Source organism: Pogoniulus pusillus, chromosome 30 (assembly GCF_015220805.1).
Source record: "Pogoniulus pusillus isolate bPogPus1 chromosome 30, bPogPus1.pri, whole genome shotgun sequence".
Lineage (NCBI taxonomy): Eukaryota > Metazoa > Chordata > Aves > Piciformes > Lybiidae > Pogoniulus > Pogoniulus pusillus.
In genome coordinates, this window is record NC_087293.1 from 9,553,446 (window position 1) to 9,569,659 (window position 16,214).

The window sequence follows — 16,214 nt, forward strand, 5'->3', positions numbered from 1 at the left end:
AACAGATGAGTCACAAAACCCAAGATGTGAGCAGGCACCAATTTAATGGGGTTACAGGGGTGAACAGAATGTGGAAACCCTCAGAGCAGATAAATCCTATAGGACACATTTGTCCTTTAACCCATTTGTCCTTTATCCCTTCTATTTTTTTACACTTTGTAGTGGGGGGAAAGCCAGCTCTTGGGTTTACAGCAGCTATGGTCACAGGCCTGAGAAGCCCAACACTGCCCAGGGGTTGCACCGTGCAGAAGGGACACAAGTTGCATGCAGGAATAGACGGCAAGGAAAAGCAACCTCTCCACAAAGCACACCTGCCCACCAATGCAGGGTGCCAGGTCAGTGCTTCCCCAGTGCCACTCATTAAGATAAAGCTGCACAAAGGCTGAATAAAGCCCCAGGGCACACCAGGGGATGAGAGCTGGCATGGAGATCTGCAGCCTGAGCAAAGCCATGCAGCAGTGCAGCCACATCTCTCTAAGCAGGGTAGGTGAGTGTGGAGGGCCCATGAGTCTGCAGCATGGGGTAAGCATTGGGGCACACAGATACAGCACATAAGGGGCCTAGAGCAGCCCTTGAAGGGAAGAAGTGACAACCAGCTGCATAGCTGGAGCCCAAGCAAACCCTGGCCTAGCTGCAGTGTTTGTTACTGCCTGACAAAGCCCAGAGCTGAGGGGCAGCAGTGCCTTTGAGGTGCTCAGTACTGGTGAGCCTGTCCCCTGTGTGCTGCTGAGCTACTCCGGCCTCAGAAGGGGCAACAAGGTAAGCAGGTCTAAGTGCATTACAGCCATGCTGGCCCCAGACAGGAGAGGGAGGGGAGAAGCTGTTTACTGGGAGATGAACCATTAAAGTTGCTCTCCTTAACAGTCAATAACTTACAGAGCAGCTGGAAATTGCCCCTAGGGAGGCATCTTGACACGGTGCTTTCTGCATGGTCCAGAGACAGAAGCTCACACCTGGGCTGGCAGTGGCAGCAGGACAGGCTCCTGGCATGGCTGACACTCGTGCACTCACTGCAGCATCCCTGTCCTCACCTGGAAGGCCAGCCCATCCCCCCGGGTGGCTTGCTGCAGAGGGAGAGAGACAGGACTCACAGCACCACCTGCTCAAGGATGAAGGACCAGCAGCACCCACCTGTGGGGGCCCCTGTGGAGCTGCCAGGGCTCGGTTTGCCCTGATGGAGGTCAGTGGTGTCCTCAAAGAGGTAAGACAACACCTCTGGGTGCAGCAGCTCCCCAGCTGTGCCCACCCACCCACAGCTCATGCTGATAGCAAGTTTCCCTCTACCTTGTTAATTTCCTTGTGTCTCTCCTTGCTGACAATCTCTTCTAGTACTTCTCCATCTCCCTTAATAAGCCTGGAAAACAAGCACAGACCCATGAGCTGTGAGGGCTACTGGCAAATAAATGCATCTCCTGCCACCCCACCATCTGCAGGCTTTGCTGCCAACAGCAGTGCCCCCCCACCAGCTCCTGCAAAACCTTTTATCACACAGAGTTCAGGTCTGGTCCTGGCTGCCCCAGGAAACTGCAGAGCTATTCCAAAAGAGGAGCCAGTTTGGGCCTTGAAAAGCAGCCAGAGCAGGGAGAATCTTGCTGAGCAAATTCCAAGCAGTGTTGGAGGCGGCTCACACCTCCCAACATGAACAGAAAGTTAATTGTCTTCATTATGTGCCTTCCAGGGAACCGACCTTTGTTCCACACCTCCCTGAGCCCTGCAGGCTGACTTCTATTTTAAGACTGGACTTGTCACACCCAATTCTCTTCAGCATGATGTTTTCTGCTTGCTGAGAAGATGCAGTTTATTAAAAACTGGGTCACTCCTATCTGGCAGCCAAATAAACTTTGGTTTGAGTGTTGTCAGTAACTCCAAAGGGCACATGATCCCTCCTCACTTGCACCTGGGTGCTAACTGGGGCTGAAAGGCAAGAGGGTGAAGCAGTGTGATGAGGAGGTGGCACTCATCCCTCTGGTTCCTGTTTTGGCCCCAGCTGCCGAACCACATTTAATGGGGACAAGCTGAACTCTTCACAGCACAAGGAGCAGACCTTCTGCCTCCCAACAGCAGAGTGTTGTGGTGTCTGCATGGCACGGCCCCCAGCAGGGCCACAGGCCTGTGTCCCGTGCATGGAGCTCCAACGCAGTCCCATAATTTGGGTCAAACGTGCTGCTTTCTGGGCAAGTTACCCCAGGTCTGACAGCAGGGCACCTGCAAGGCATCAGCTGAGGCCTTTGCTGCTGAAGGGGACCTGGACCCACAGAGGTACTGTAGTGCCATGGGTGGGTAATCTCCAGGACTCCAACCCACACAACACGGATAACGTTGGACAACCCACCTCGCTTTTCTCCAGAGGTCATACCTGGTTCTCCCGGTCTCAGGATCCACAACCCTCCGTATGACACTCTGCCTCGCATCCCATTCCTCCTTTGTCATTGGCTTCATGGCCTGGATTCGGGATTTTTGTTCATCTGTCAAAACTGGAATGCATCAGTTCATGAGAGCCACGCTCGTGGGGCTGGCTCCTGTCTGAGGGGCACAGCACCACACCTGACATGAACAGACACACATGCCACACCAGTTTCCCAGGGGTACTTGGGGCTCAGTGATGAACCACGTAAGGGAGGAGCTGCTTCGTGTCCCAAAACCAGTAGCAGCTTTGCCAGTGTGTTACTGCTGGCCATGTCCTTCCATCTGACATCTTTGTTCCCAGCTTACCTCTACAAACTGTCTAAACACTTCACAAATGAACCTCTGTATGTGGCTCCTTATGTTTACTTGGTGTGGATCAAAGGTGGCCATGGTATGTAGGAGGGAGGAGAGTCTGGAGCTCCTCCTTGTACACAGCCCTGCTTCCCTCAGACACCTTGTGTGGGTCACAGGAAGGGCAGCAGGGTCTTTTTGGCCCTGGCTTCAGCAGGAGGAGAAACATCATCATTACCTGGTCCAGCGTCCACCATGGACTCCTTCTGCCACTGCTCCAGTGATGGGCCAGGTACTGCTTCTCCCTTGCCTTTCTCCTCCTTAGCTCCTTCCTTTGCCTTCTTTTTTGCTTTTTTTTTTACTCTCTTTTTCTTCTTCTTTTTGTCTTTCTGCTTTGCTCGCTTTTTTTTGCCATGTCGACTCTTCTTCGTTTTGGAGTCACTGTCACTGGAGTCATCAGAAGAAGAGCTGGAGGAAGAGGAAGGTGAGGAGGAGCTGGTGGATGAAGATGCTGTCTCAGAGGAAGAAGTACTTGCCTTCCTCTTCTTTTTGTCCTTTCTTTCCTTCTTCTTTTCTGCAATACATGAGAAGAGGTTGAGGGGAGCAGCTCTGGCCTCACAGCAGCAAGGATGCCAGTTTCCCCCTCCCAGCCTGGTTTCTTCTTGCCCAAGCAGCAAAGTCCCCCCCCAAAAATGCTGTGCTGACCCCTCTGACACATTACAGCACACAGTGCCACCCTGCTAGACTGGCATGTGGAGGGGCTGCAGGGCACCTGTACCAGAATGAGTCTAAAACGTGCACAGAGTGCACAGCAAGGTAACAGACACAATTTAACTAAAAGCAGGGATCTTCTTCTCCTGCCTGGGCCCCCTCTGCACCTGCCTCAGGACAATGTGGTGAAAGCACAGGGTCACAGGCCTTTCCCCTACCTCCCCTAGCTGCTGCTGAGCTTGACTTGTGCTTGTGACACTCAGAGGTCCGCTTCCGTGGAGGAGAGCTGCTGCCCCGGTGCGAGCCCTTGCTGCTCTTCCTCCTTTTCTTCTCCTTCCTCTCCTGTCTGCTCCGAGAATTGCTTTGGCTCCTGCTTCGTGACCGCTTCCGAGACTGGCTGTGTGCCATCGTGCCTGAGCTCCTGGGGGGGAATGGGTCACATCAGGGCCATGAGGCAGACCACCCCTGCTCAGCAGCAACATGTCTAGCAGCCCCAAACCCCTTAACTCCAACCCTGAGCCAACCACTCCTGCTGGAAGACCTGCTCCTGCTAGACTCCTTCTCTGCTCACACCTGCTCTCACTGAGCTCCCATTGTGTAGGGGTAGGTCAGGGTTACCCACCACACAGCCATGGCCAAGCTGCATTTCACCAATCCCAGCCATGCAGCTGGGGCTGTGCAGGGACAGCACTGCCATCCCCAGACAGCCCTCTCCCATCTGGAGACAACCACCCACAAACAGTGTGAAACCTCCACCAGGCTTTCTCTGTGCTTCTCATGTTTGCCCCTAGATATAACGACTAAGAATGAACCATGCTGATGCTCCCCACGGTTGGGGTTTGCAGGCAACGGGCCCAGGGACAACCCCCTGGCTTGGGAGCCATCAGGAGAATGCTGCAGTTGCAGACAGACACCAGCAAGGTATGATCAATGCTGCAGTGGCAGTCAGCAGAATGAAACCTCCTGCCCAGCTGAACACAGAGTCAACCACACCATTACTTAAACCACTGAGAGCAGGCACGAGCCAAGGGGAGGAATGAATTTTTAATACTCCAATTTGCTTTTAGAAAACAGATTATGCACTGAGCTGGCATCCCCGTCCATCATCCCACCCAGCTGCCAGCAGCCAGAGGCCAGAGATGACATGATAGATGCTCTCATTAATTTAAGAAACAAACTGGCACCATCGGCAGAGCAGTGTCTGGGAAGTGCTTTCTCACAGCCACCTTCCAACTACTGCATTTAATTAATTGCATGTTCACCACCTCCATGTTCCCAAGCAGCGACCTGCTCCCAAGCAGATCAGACCTCTGAGGGAAGTCCAAACAGAAATTCCAATCAGATAAACAAAGCCCAAGCAATTAAAGGCACGCAGGGAAGCTGCTGAGGATCGGCGTCCTCCATCCACACACACCCAGCAGCCACCCTTCACACCGGGCCTCGCTGGCAGGATGGTGCTGGGGTCTCAGGTCTGCCCCTCCAGACTCCAGGACCCACTTTTAACACGACGGCAGCACCGGGATAAACGGATACGGAGTTGAGCACAGACAGGAGCATCCCAGCGAGTACACGGCGATGCCACCAGAAGGGGACAAGCCCTCAGTCCGCCACAGCAGCACCCCAGCGAGTACAAGGCGATGCCACCAGAAGGGGACAAGCCCTCAGTCCGCCACAGCAGCACCCCAGCGAGTACAAGGCGATGCCACCAGAAGGGGACAAGCCCTCAGTCCGCCACAGCAGCATCCCAGCGAGTACACGGCGATGCCACCAGAAGGGGACAAGCCCTCAGTCCGCCACAGCAGCATCCCAGGCCAGTCACGCCCCGAAGCTAGGAGCTCTCAATTCGAACCTGCCACCAGATTCCTGGCCACAGCAGGCCGGCTCCTGCAGCCTACCCAGCTTGCCCTGGCTGCTCTGCCCTTGCTGCAGCTGGCGGCTGGCACACCGGCAGCTGGCAGCATGCTGACCTCGTGAGTCCAGCACAAAGCGCGCTGGCCCTTTAAGAGGTCAGTGAAAAGTGTTCTGGCCCTTTAAGAGCTCATCACTAGGCTTACCGGCCCTTTAAGTACCTACTCAAGGTGCGCTGGTCCTTTAACAGCTCAGCACTAGGTGTGCTGGCCCTTTAAGAGGCTGGTTTGTGGCGCGGTCCCTTTAAGAGCGCGGCCTGTGTGCAGGTTCTTAAGCGGCCTCGCCAGGCCACCAGGTGCGCTGGCAGCGCGCAGGCGTCTGCCCCGCCGCCCGGCCCCGGCCCCCAGCCGGCAAACTGCTCCAGGCCGGTCCCGATCCCGATCCCGCCGCAGGTAAGAGAAGGAAGGAGGGGAGAAGGAGGGGAGAAGGAGGGACTCACCCGCCCCGGCCGCGCCGGGCCCAGCACCGCCGGCACCGAGCGCCAGGTCCGCTGCGCCTCTTCCCCCCACTTCCGTCCGCCGTGCGCGGGGCCGGGCGGCAGCTGCGCCGCGCTCTGTGGTTCCGGGACCCAGCGGGCGGGTCGCGGTGGCCAGTTCGGGTTTTGGAGCCTAATTCAGGGCAGATAGGAAGCGCTGTGAAAACGAGCACTTGACGAGTGGCTTTCCTGACAGCCCTTTGGCTCCGCGCACGGATGCCAGGGGCAGTTGCCTTCCCGAGGGGCAATCTCAATGGGTTTGGATTACGAAAAGCTGAACAGTGCTGCGTCCTAACAGCATCCCTGCCCAAAACTTCACCCACCTGCTGGGAATGCTGAACTCATCACCCCTGTGCCAGCTGTACCAGCTGGCGTTCAGCCTTCCATAGCCAGCAATGCTGCAAAGTCCACACATCGTAATTATTGGTTGAACTAATTTTAAAAGCCCCTTTGTAAGTAGAGCCAGAGAATGGCTTAGGTTGGAAGGGACCTCAAAGCTCAGCCAGTTCCAGCCCCCTGCCATAGGCAGGGACACCTCCCACTAGAACAGGTCACTCAAGGCCTCATCCAACCTGGATGCAGTGGTGTGTATCAAATCTCCCCAGAGCAAAACATAGACACCAAATCAAAAGACAGTTGGCTGCTTTAGTTTTGCAGATGGGAGAGTCCATCAAGTCAGCTGGCCAGCAGCAACATGGGGTAAGCACCTGACTCCCTGAATGCCTCAGCTGCCAGGGCACCTTGGTGCCAAATCAAGAAGCCCCAGGCCTGGTTGCTGCAGCCAGAGTTAGATGGTTCCTTTGTATTTTCACTTGTTGACATAACCAAAGGAAAGGAGTTAAATGTATCCTCTTGTGTGGAAAGTTTTATTATGTTGCAAGTGGCTCCCAGAGCTTTGTCTTTAAAGCACATTTCTGCTTAGTTAATAACATTCCTGATAGCTTTGAAAGGGAAATTTTGGCTCAGAAGAGCTTGTGGAGGCCTTGAGAGATCCTCTCAGCCACCCTGTGGGATCAGCTCTGCCTTTATTGCTCCTGATGGACTTCTCTGAGCCTGGGTCAAGGATATCTCTGGAAACAATAATTCCATGCCACTCCCAGCACCTATTTTGAATCACCTGCATCTCACTTTGGTGTGATGGTTTGGGGCAGATCTTTCACTGTCACTCAGCCACAAAAAGGTCTTGCCCTTCCCCTGGAAAAGGAGAGGAGTCCCTGCAAATTGCAGAGCAGGGCTTTATTGTTCTGTTTTTTCACATGTACAGCAAGAGTGTGCTGCTGCTGCTGGCAAACAGGTCTCTATGAAGATCAGGCAGCTCTGGGTTTCCCCCTACACCTGAAAACATTTACAGTGTCTTTGTAGTAAGTGTTAAGGCTTCCTACATCTTCCACACAGTTCCCCAGCCCCAGGGTGAGCCAGCTCTTTCACTGTCCAAGCTTGCTCCCCTAACTAACCCCACCAAGACTGGTTCTGAATCACTTTCCAAGGAGATCACTACTAATTTAATGACTTGTGCATCCATCAGAATCTGTTGGTGCAGTCTGAGAGGTCAGAAAGGAGCTTTAGGCAACTTGTTTTGGAGAAATCAGGTTCTCTGTGGTCTGCTACCACAAGGTACAGAGATTAACAGTCTCAGGTGCATCATCTTCAAGGCTTTCTGTGAACCCATCTCCAAACCCCTCTGCTTCCACCAGCACAGGTTTCTTGTTGCACATGGGGCAGAGCTGGTTGCGGATTGCAGAGGATCTCATCCAAAGAATGAGGTTCCAGCGTTCCCCAGAGGCAATAGGAAGTGCCCCATGGATCTGCCCTCCTCGGTGTAACAGTCCCTGGGCTCCAATGTGTTCAATCTCCATGTACTTTGGCACGGGAGTAGGATCCTGGAACAAGGGCAGGTGGATACATCATTACACCAGAAAGTGCCTAGCAGAAAAAAAAGTGCTGAAATAGTTGTGACATCTACTTGTCACCTCTTCACCCACAGCATCCAGTGAGCAACATGGAGAGCACTCACTGCACCCCTGAAATACAGCCACTTCAGTGGGGGGTTGGCAGCAGTTTCATACAACTCTTTTCCAAGATGAAGTTCCCATGTCCAGAGGGAATTTAAAGGCAAGTTTTCAAACACTGTCATCAGCATATGGGAGCTTTTAGCCCTTTCTTGTGAGGAATCCCCTGAAAATAGGGGCCACAGGTTTAGGGTTAAGTCTTGTCTAAAACTAATTCCTTCTCTCTCAGCACCTCCCTGCTGACTATTTCAGCTGTGGAAAGATGGGCTGGGTTGTTTCACTCCAGCTTCTCTGATGATAGCTGTCTCTGTCCTCTCTTTGAAGCTTGAGTATTAGTAATGTGCTTGTAGCAGAAAAGAATCCTGTGTAACCAAGACATTTTAACAAATGGGGAAGGGACAGAGCAGATTTGACTGTCAGAAGGGAACCAACCCGGGGTCCAGATTAGGAACATGCTCAGTACCTGATTGAAATCCCCAAAGTACAAGTTGCCTTCTGTGAAGTCTTTTCCCAGGGAAACATTTAAGGTGACTTCTGCATTGTCATAGTGAGAGCTCAAATCCAGATCTTCATGTAGTGAGTACTTGACCACAAATGCTTTATGGCTGTCCAGACAAGCACCTCCCAAGTCAGGGTAAAGCAGAGCTGTTATGGGCTGCAGGTATTGCTCACGCAGGGGTGTGATGAAGGCTTCATCCATCCCAAGCTCATTTAACAAAACCTGCCTCAGAGAGGAGATGGGAACAGCTGATCAGCTACACCTGCTGCTTCATCAGAGCTGCTGCCCAGCTGAGACACCTTGCTCTCTCCCAGGCCTTGCTGCTAGCTCAAGAACTTTAGAGCAAAGTCTCCAGCTACAGGCAAAATAAAGAGGATCAAGGTGGGAAGTGATGGGGAAAAGACAGAATATGATCAAAAGTTGAGTGTCCATTAAAAATTAACTTCTTGATTTAAATGTTTATTAAGTACAGTGCTCTGCCCCCTTTCCCTGCACTCCCCTGTCCTTTTATCTCTGTAGTACACATTCCCTGAACCCTTAAAGGCTCCTCCAGGCTTTACTCGCACTGCATTGTGCTCAAATTACAGCCATTTTGGAAGGGAAAGGACTGTGAAGCCTGCTTGTGAACATTTCCCCTCAGGAAGCACAAGAAATAGTCCTACCCCATAGTTATTCATGGTGTTAGGCCTGCCTTTAGGCATATCAGACTGCTCGAAGTTCTCCAGCTCCTCCACAAAGGCTTGGCAGAACTCCTGTGTGAACACTGGGAGTCGATAGATCCTTTTATCTGTCAAGAAAAGGGAGAGCCTCTTTGCTGGGGAAAATAAGAGGTGACAGTGTTCAAGGCTGTTGTGCTGTCCAGCTCTGCTATGCTGGTATCAGTGAGAAGGAAGGACCCAAGCACTTCACTTTGTGCACAGCTTGCTCAAAGGGCTGGAACCATTCCCTGGGACTGGTCCTGGGATGTTGTTTTTCATGTTAGCCTCTCATGTCAGGCTTCCCCATCCAGTCAGGAGATCTGGCACTGATTTAAATGCCTGCTGTGGGTGCCAAGAAAATGTTTTCAGAGAGTCTAGAGGAGAGTGGTGAATCAACAGCTTATCCCAGGAAGTCTGGATGCTGCCTTTTGGAAGAAGGAGATTCCAGGTCGTTTAGGCAATGTGGGATTCACTCATCCAGTGCTAACCCTGAGGGAAGACCAGGGCTGCTTGTCAGAGTAAAGCCTTAAAGGTTTGTGCAGGGGAGGTCAATATAGAGGCTATGGAAACCAAGACAAAGACTGTGTGAGAAGGCTGTGCCTGGAAATCATGCCTTGGACAAATCCAGGAGCCCTGCACATAAACATTTGTGTCTTTCCTTTTGTCTTGAGGAACTTTTCAGCTTCATCTGTACATTTTATCAGCAGTTGTGGTGGAGAGAGAGCCTCACAGCTGCTGCCAGGGAAGCTCAAAACCCAGATTTCTTTAAAAGACTGAAATCTAGGCTGAAACTATTTCAGCTCAGACAAACCAACAGGGATTGTCTGAAACGGTAAAGTACTCGGGGAGGGAGAAAGCAAATTCCCTGGACTAACAGTGTTCCTTCAGCAGGCTCCCCCATGAGGTTGTGCATAACCAAAACCCCAGCTTTGCTACAGCTACAGCCTCTGATGAGACATCAGCAGTGGGACTGGAAAAGCAGAAAACAGGATCTCATCCAGAAGATAACTGCTGCACAGTGCTGCCTCTCCAGAGACTCTCATCAAGCAGAAAATAACATCCTGTTTGCCTCAGCTGCGTATCAAATCTGAGCTGTTAAAGACAGGGCTTGAAAACAGCTGTCATCACTGAAGCTGCAGTGTCACATAGGAAGATCTTTGTGGCTGATGTGTTGTTTTCTTTACCTGAGAAGGATTCAATGTAGCGCAGGAGGCCATGGAGATGAGCATCTGGTGATGTGCAGTACCTCACAATTTCCAGAAACTCTGGGGCCAGGAATGAATCCTGGGGTCAAGGGAAAGATGATAAAAGTAACACAATTAGCCTGTGCAATTTTTTACAGCCCAGGAGGGAAATGGACTTTCAGGCAGCCACAGGAAAACATGCAGTGTCCAGGGAGCAAGGCTGGCAGTCACACTTGGGTTACTTTGGTGGCAGGAAGTGCAGAATGTTGCTGATGGGTTTTTTTGGTGGTTTAGGTATGTTGCCACTTGCTCTGGTTCACGGGTTTCTAAGTGTAACTGGCCAGATTTATCCTTAGTGTGATGGGAAGGAGCTGGGCTCACATCTTGGATTCCTAACAGTTACTGCAGAATCCTTCCTAGTAGATTTAGCATCTTGCCATGGCCTCAGCACAACAAAGTGATTGTGCTCTGCTTAAAGCACTCCCCACACAGGTCACGAGAGACAGCAGCAGAACAGGCAACAGCACAAGTTCTTACTAAAGGCTCATGAAGCTCTAAATCTGTGCAAACTTGTGGAGTCTTCTTCTATGGAGACTTTCAAGACCTGTGTAGATGTGTTCCTCTGTGACCTGAGCTAGATTCTGCAGTCTGCTCTGGCAGGGTGGTTGGATTCTATGATCTATGGAGGACCCTTCCAACCCCTAACATCCCGTGATCCAAGAAGCAGACAGTGGCACCAACTGGAAGGTCCCCAAATAGGGACTGCTGATCTGTGAGTTATCCAGCTGGGAAGTCTTGGATCTGGCAAACACCAGGAAATTCAAAGCAGAGTAGCCCACAAGAGGGACTACTCTGCATCTGCAGTGGGGAGTACACATGTGAGCAGCCTGCTGCCCACCTTCAGCTGACACGACCTTGTCTGGATGTTAAGCCCACAAAGGCTGATTTCTGTGGCTGTTCATTAGACCTCACCAACTCTGCCTGCTGCAGTGATGCTTTCTGTTAAATTACTAATGCTACTCTGAGTCCAGTAGCAGGTGCTGGTGCAGCTGCACTAGAGAATGACCCTTGCCTGGCTATAACCTAGGTGGAGTCTTGCCTGGAGGATATGCTGTGCTGTCCAAGTTCCGCGTTCAGTTTTAACATGCTGCCTTTCAGTTGTCACTCAGCCCAGCACAGTCCTGAAGAGAGGAGGGTTCCCTACTGTGTAAGTAAACTCTCAAGCAATTCCTTGGATGCAAACCAGATCCCAAACAGATTTTTTTACCTGCAGAATGTACACTTCTGGGTGCTTCTGCCTGTAGCACTTTGAGATGATGGCTCTGCGTTCCACTGCCTGATGAATTAACTGTTTTCTTCGCTGCACTTCTGTCTCAATCTACAAGTACACAGCAGAGCACACTGTTAGAAAACCAGAGGGGATAATTAAAACAACTCTGAGATTTTGTTTGTTGTTTTAAACTAGTTCTTTTTGTTCTGGGCACCTCTGACCTTTGCTCTTCTGTAGTCAAGATCAGTACAATGAATCATAGAATCAACCAGGCTGGAAGAGACCTCCAACATCATCGAGTCCAACCTAGCACCCAGCCCTGGCCAATCAACCAGACCATGGCACTAAGTGCCTCGTCCAGGCTTTCCCTGAACATCTCCAGGGATGGCAAGTCCACCACCAACCTGGGCAGCCCATTCCAATGCCAATCACTCTCTCTGTCAACAACTTCCTCCTAATATCCAGCCTAGACCTCCCCCAGCACAACTTGAGACTGTGTTGCCCTGTTCTGTCGCTTGGCAGAAGAGACCAACCCCACCTGGCTACAACCTACCCTCAGGTAGTTGTAGACAGCAATGAGGTCACCCCTGAGCCTCTTCCAGGCTGCACATCCCCAACCCTCTCAGCCTCTCCTCTCAGGGCTGTGCTCCAGGCCTCTCACCAGCTTTGTCGCCCTTCTCTGGACACCTTCCAGTACCTCAACATCTCCCTTGAACTGAGGAGCCCAGAACTGGACACAGTACTCAAGGTGTGGCCTGACCAGTGCTGAGTACAGGGGAAGAATAACACCAAATGACTAAGAAGGATTTGAGACATGTTCTCATTGTGGATGGCTTAAAAACTAACTGAAGGCTTTCTATGGATGTGTCCACTGGAGCTGCAGGCACTCTGACACCACAAGAAGCACCACCACATGCTCTGAGAGTCTGGATTATGTTCTGACAATCTCAACATTGTCCAAAATAAAGATGTTTGTTAGAAGAGAGACAGGACTTGTCATGAGTGGATTACTGCTAAGTGCTGTAGGGAAAGGCTGAGCTGTATTTCCAGAGGAAGCAGCTGTAGCAGCAGCTGGTTCATGCAGCTCTTCCTATTTAATAATCCCCCAGGAGATTAATTTATGAAATTCCTCAGGAAAAAAGAGGATGTGACTGGTACCTCTTGCTCCCAACCACAGCCATTCTCTGAGACCAAGTGCATCAAGTATTCATTCCCTTTCCCTCGTTATCAGGCCCTCAAGGTCCTGTGAACCAATTAAACAAATGAAAGTGATTTCCACTTCCCCTCCCTACCAGCCTCAAGCTTCCTGGGCTCCAGGCCGAGTACTCCCCCCAGCCTTGCTGGCCTTGAAGGTCCCAGAGCCCTGGCCAGGCAGGTGTTGTGGTGCATAAGAACACCCACAGGACTGCCTATAAAAATCAGCTACAAGCCCTTAGTGGGGAACTTGGAGTGGAACTGCTGCTGGACCGTGGGAGCTGTGACCCACCATGGACAAGGAAGCCTCCACCACCATTCTCTTTCTCCAAGGACTGGGTGAGCAGCTCATATTCTTTTGTGTGATTTTTGAGCCTCAGTCGTGATGGTTACATTGATATGCAAAACAAGCGTTAGGGTCTGGCACAACCTGCAGGGGGCCCAGGGGATGAGGAAGTCAAGGCAGGATGTAGAAATCCCGTTAAGTTGCGTGTGAATTCTGTATTACACTACCTACTGTGCTACACTGATTCTGCCAGGGGAGATTTAGGCTGGAGGTGAGGAGAAAGTTCTTCACTGAGAGAGTCATTGGACACTGGAATGGGCTGCCCGGGGAGGTGGTGGAGTCGCCGTCCCTGGAGCTGTTCAAGGCAGGATTGGACGTGGCACTTGGTGCCATGGTCTGGCCTTGAGCTCTGTGGTAAAGGGTTGGACTTTGTGATCTGTGAGGTCTCTTCCAACCTTGGTGATACTGTGAATTCTGTGCCACCAAAGTCACAGCTCCTGTGCTGTACTAATCATAGCAACCTGTTCACAAAGTAAGGCTTTCATCGGAACTACAGTTCACTGCTGCCATCATTCTGCCAAAGAGCTCTAAAAGCACCACTCCTTAGGTGAAACGAGCTGCTTATGTGACAGATCTCTGCCCCTGGTCTGGAAAAAAACACAGATCCCTCTCTAAAGACTGACCTAGGACACTTGTTTGGTTGGGCTGTTTAACTCTTTTGATACCTTTCTTTGTTAGAGCTTAGATGAACTCTGTAGGACCCCTGAGTGGTCCCATCTCATGGCACTCTTTAAGAGTAATTGACAAAAGAAAGGGCAAAAAAAGACAAACTAGAAGGGTGCTGGGAGCCAGCTGGCCAAAACCAATTAGGGAGCAGCACGGAAAGCCATTTTAATGACCTGTTGTATCCAAACGATTTATATCCAGGGCGTTGCCAGCACAAACACCGCCGGCAACATCCAGATCAAGATCAAGGCGCCAGCTGGGAATTCTTCCCTTCGGTGCCTGCCCGATTGGGACAAGGCGCCAGGGAGTTGTGCCTCGGGGTCAGCTCCCCAGCTGCCCGTGTCCACCACGGGCTCCCCACCAGCCCCTGTGAGTGAAAATCCAGCATGAGAAGGGGGGGCCGGAGCCGGCGGGCGCCATCTCCTCCCCATGGCGCCGCCGGTCCCCCCACAAAGCGGGGGTTCCCCCCACTGCGAGTGGGCGGACGAGGCCCCCTGTCTTAGGAAGCCGAAGCCACCGACTGAAGAGCCTCGCGGGCGGTGCCGCGCTCACCTCCCGCAGCACGGCGCTGAAGTCCTCCTGGCTCCGGCAGCCCCTCTCCCGCAGCGCCTGCAACACACGCGGCCTGTCACCGAGCGCACGGCCGGCGCCGCCACTAGCTAAGGGAACGGTGCCCACCACCCCGCCGTTACCCGTCCGTGATCGCGGCGGAGCTGCCCCGCGTCCTGGTACCGGACATGCAGCCCGTAACGCCCCACGAAGATGTTGTCCGAGAAGAAACAGGCGCAGGCCAGGAACGGGCGGGCCGCGGACATGTTTCCCGCCGGCGCAGCGGCGGCACCGGGCGCCTGGTCCATCACCAAATGGCTCCGCCGCGCAGCGGGGAGCAGCGCTTCCGGCCGGGCCGGTGCGGGTGAGGGAGCGTCAGCCATTTCCTACCGGGGGGAAAGACGAGGGCAGGCGAACCTCGCACAGGCTCTCCCGCTTCAGCCTTCGTATTTGTCAAAGCCATTTTCGTGGCGTCACCGCTGCGGAGGCCTGGAGCGATGCCGCTCCCCTACACACACCCCTCCCCACCGCCCCAGCCCTTGGCAAGGTCCAGAGCGTTCATCCGCTTCGTGCCTGCTCCGCGGTGCTAGCGTGAGCACAGAGGGCCCGGGGCCGGCGCTGACGCCACAGGGGACGGCGGCGGAACGGGGGGGATCTCCACCGTCTTCGCTTGACAGGAGGGTACCGACCAGAGCGGCAACGTTCCCTGATGGGTTATTTGTAGACAGTCCCTAAGCGCCGGGGCCGCGCACGCCGTGCACGCGCGGCTCGGGGACGCGCCCGGCGCGGGCAGCCTGACCCCGGCGCGACCCGGCCCGGCCCGGCCCGTGCTGGCCATGGACTCGGCGCTGCAGGTAGCCGAGGAGGAGGTGGTGGTGGCAGCCGAGTCGTGCGGCCCCAGCAGCAAGTTCGAGGACATCTACCGGCTGCTGGCCGAGGGCTGCTTTCCGCCTAGCTTCTGCTCCATGAAGAGGAAAAACCTTAAGCGCTACGCCCAGAAGTTCGTCGTGGATGGTGAGGATGTGGGTGACAGCGCGGGACGGGGGATGGAGAGGGGGAAACGGAGACAGTGCCTGCCTTGTCCTTGGCGCGGCCCCACGCCGGGTGAGGGGCCCGAGCAGGTGGAGAGGGCCCAGGGAGATTACAGAGGGGTGTGGGGTTAGTGCCCCATTGGCAGGGAGGAAAGGCGGAGCAGCCGCCACAGACATGGAATCGCGGAACGGTTTTGGTTAAAAGATCATCCGGTCCAACCGTTAACCCAGCACTGACAGGTCACCACTAAAGCGTGGCCCTCAGCAGCACATCTACACGGCTTTGAAATCCCTCCAGGGATGGGGATGCTCTTTCAGGGAAGAAATTTTCCCCAGCGTCACAGTATCACACAGTATCATCAGGGTTGGAAGAGACCTCACAGATCATCAAGTCCAACCCTTTACCATAGAGCTCAAGGCTAGACCATGGCACCAAGTGCCACGTCCAATCCTGCCTTGAACAGCTCCAGGGACGGCGACTTCACCCTAAGGCTCCCCTGGTGGGGCAGACGATGGCAAATGTACCTCCCTCACAGCACAGGGAGCATATGTGGCTTCTTGACCTTCTGCAGAGAGTGAGCTCTTGTACCACCACGGCTCTTGTACCACGTCCATGCCTTGGCATCGCTTTTGACATACAGAGTGGGAATTGTGGCAGCCTAGGGCAGCGCCAGCGCTCCACAGCTGGCCTCCAGAAAGCGAGGCAGCTTTACCGTAGCAGAGGATTTCGCTCAGTCATGGGTGCAGGAGGGAGGTTGCTGGGATTGTGCAGGAGCGATTGCAGTGTGGCAGCTCCCACGGGAGCTCCCAAGGCAACAGCAGCCCCTGGTCACGGCTCACCTCTTTTTCCCACCGTAGAAAAGGACCCTTTGGCTGGGGCTGAGCTGTGGCAGCGTGTTGTTTTAGGTAACCCTCTCACATCTGCAGGTGGCTGCCTCTACTATGTGGGAGCCAAGAAGGAGGAGAAGCGTGAGGTG

The 16,214-nt window shown here is 53.4% G+C and overlaps 2 protein-coding genes and 1 long non-coding RNA gene across 6 annotated transcripts; 1 reads left to right on the forward strand and 2 right to left on the reverse strand.

The window, feature by feature from the left end:
• Positions 1-25: 25 nt before the first annotated feature.
• ARL6IP4 (ADP ribosylation factor like GTPase 6 interacting protein 4) lies at positions 26-5,859 on the reverse strand. 3 transcript variants are annotated; one of them, XM_064168990.1, is made up of 6 exons: positions 5,756-5,859; positions 3,627-3,829; positions 2,936-3,271; positions 2,357-2,465; positions 1,285-1,354; positions 26-1,064 (listed from the first exon to the last, which is right to left on the reverse strand). In XM_064168990.1, the coding sequence occupies exons 2-6, from the start codon at positions 3,814-3,816 to the stop codon at positions 1,008-1,010; spliced, it is 762 nt and encodes a 253-aa protein (XP_064025060.1). In that variant the 5' UTR covers positions 3,817-3,829; positions 5,756-5,859; the 3' UTR covers positions 26-1,007. The 3 variants fall into 3 exon arrangements, with proteins under 3 accessions (XP_064025060.1, XP_064025058.1, XP_064025059.1); XM_064168988.1 differs by having other exon boundaries at positions 2,357-2,474; XM_064168989.1 differs by lacking the exon at positions 5,756-5,859 and adding an exon at positions 5,482-5,640 and having other exon boundaries at positions 2,357-2,474.
• LOC135189034 (uncharacterized) lies at positions 5,652-10,563 on the forward strand. Its single transcript, XR_010307909.1, has 2 exons — positions 5,652-5,708; positions 9,889-10,563. It is a non-coding gene; the product is annotated as an uncharacterized LOC135189034 (long non-coding RNA).
• On the reverse strand, positions 7,009-14,909 carry OGFOD2 (2-oxoglutarate and iron dependent oxygenase domain containing 2). Of its 2 annotated transcripts, none has more exons than XM_064168986.1 (7): positions 14,350-14,901; positions 14,210-14,266; positions 11,449-11,559; positions 10,182-10,281; positions 8,962-9,086; positions 8,264-8,521; positions 7,009-7,671 (listed from the first exon to the last, which is right to left on the reverse strand). In XM_064168986.1, the coding sequence occupies exons 1-7, from the start codon at positions 14,587-14,589 to the stop codon at positions 7,396-7,398; spliced, it is 1,167 nt and encodes a 388-aa protein (XP_064025056.1). In that variant the 5' UTR covers positions 14,590-14,901; the 3' UTR covers positions 7,009-7,395. The 2 variants fall into 2 exon arrangements, with proteins under 2 accessions (XP_064025056.1, XP_064025057.1); XM_064168987.1 differs by having other exon boundaries at positions 7,549-7,714; positions 14,350-14,909.
• Between the last annotated feature and the right edge of the window lie 1,305 nt (positions 14,910-16,214).

Bases quoted from the DNA above. Each gene is read 5' to 3' on its own strand.
- OGFOD2 (XM_064168986.1), bottom strand. From the start codon at position 14,589: ATGGCTGACGCTCCCTCACCCGCACCGGCCCGGCCGGAAGCGCTGCTC. The intron at 9,087-10,181 runs GTAAAGAAAACA...TTTTCTTGACAG, and splicing joins CTACATTGAATCCTTCTCAG to ATAAAAGGATCTATCGACTC. The intron at 7,672-8,263 runs GTACTGAGCATG...CCCTTGTTCCAG, and splicing joins ACTTTGGGGATTTCAATCAG to GATCCTACTCCCGTGCCAAA.
- ARL6IP4 (XM_064168988.1), bottom strand. From the start codon at position 3,816: ATGGCACACAGCCAGTCTCGGAAGCGGTCACGAAGCAGGAGCCAAAGC. The intron at 3,272-3,626 runs GTAGGGGAAAGG...CATGTATTGCAG, and splicing joins CTCAGCAGCAGCTAGGGGAG to AAAAGAAGAAGGAAAGAAAG. The intron at 1,355-2,356 runs GTATGACCTCTG...CTTGTTTTCCAG, and splicing joins CCTGAGACCGGGAGAACCAG to GCTTATTAAGGGAGATGGAG.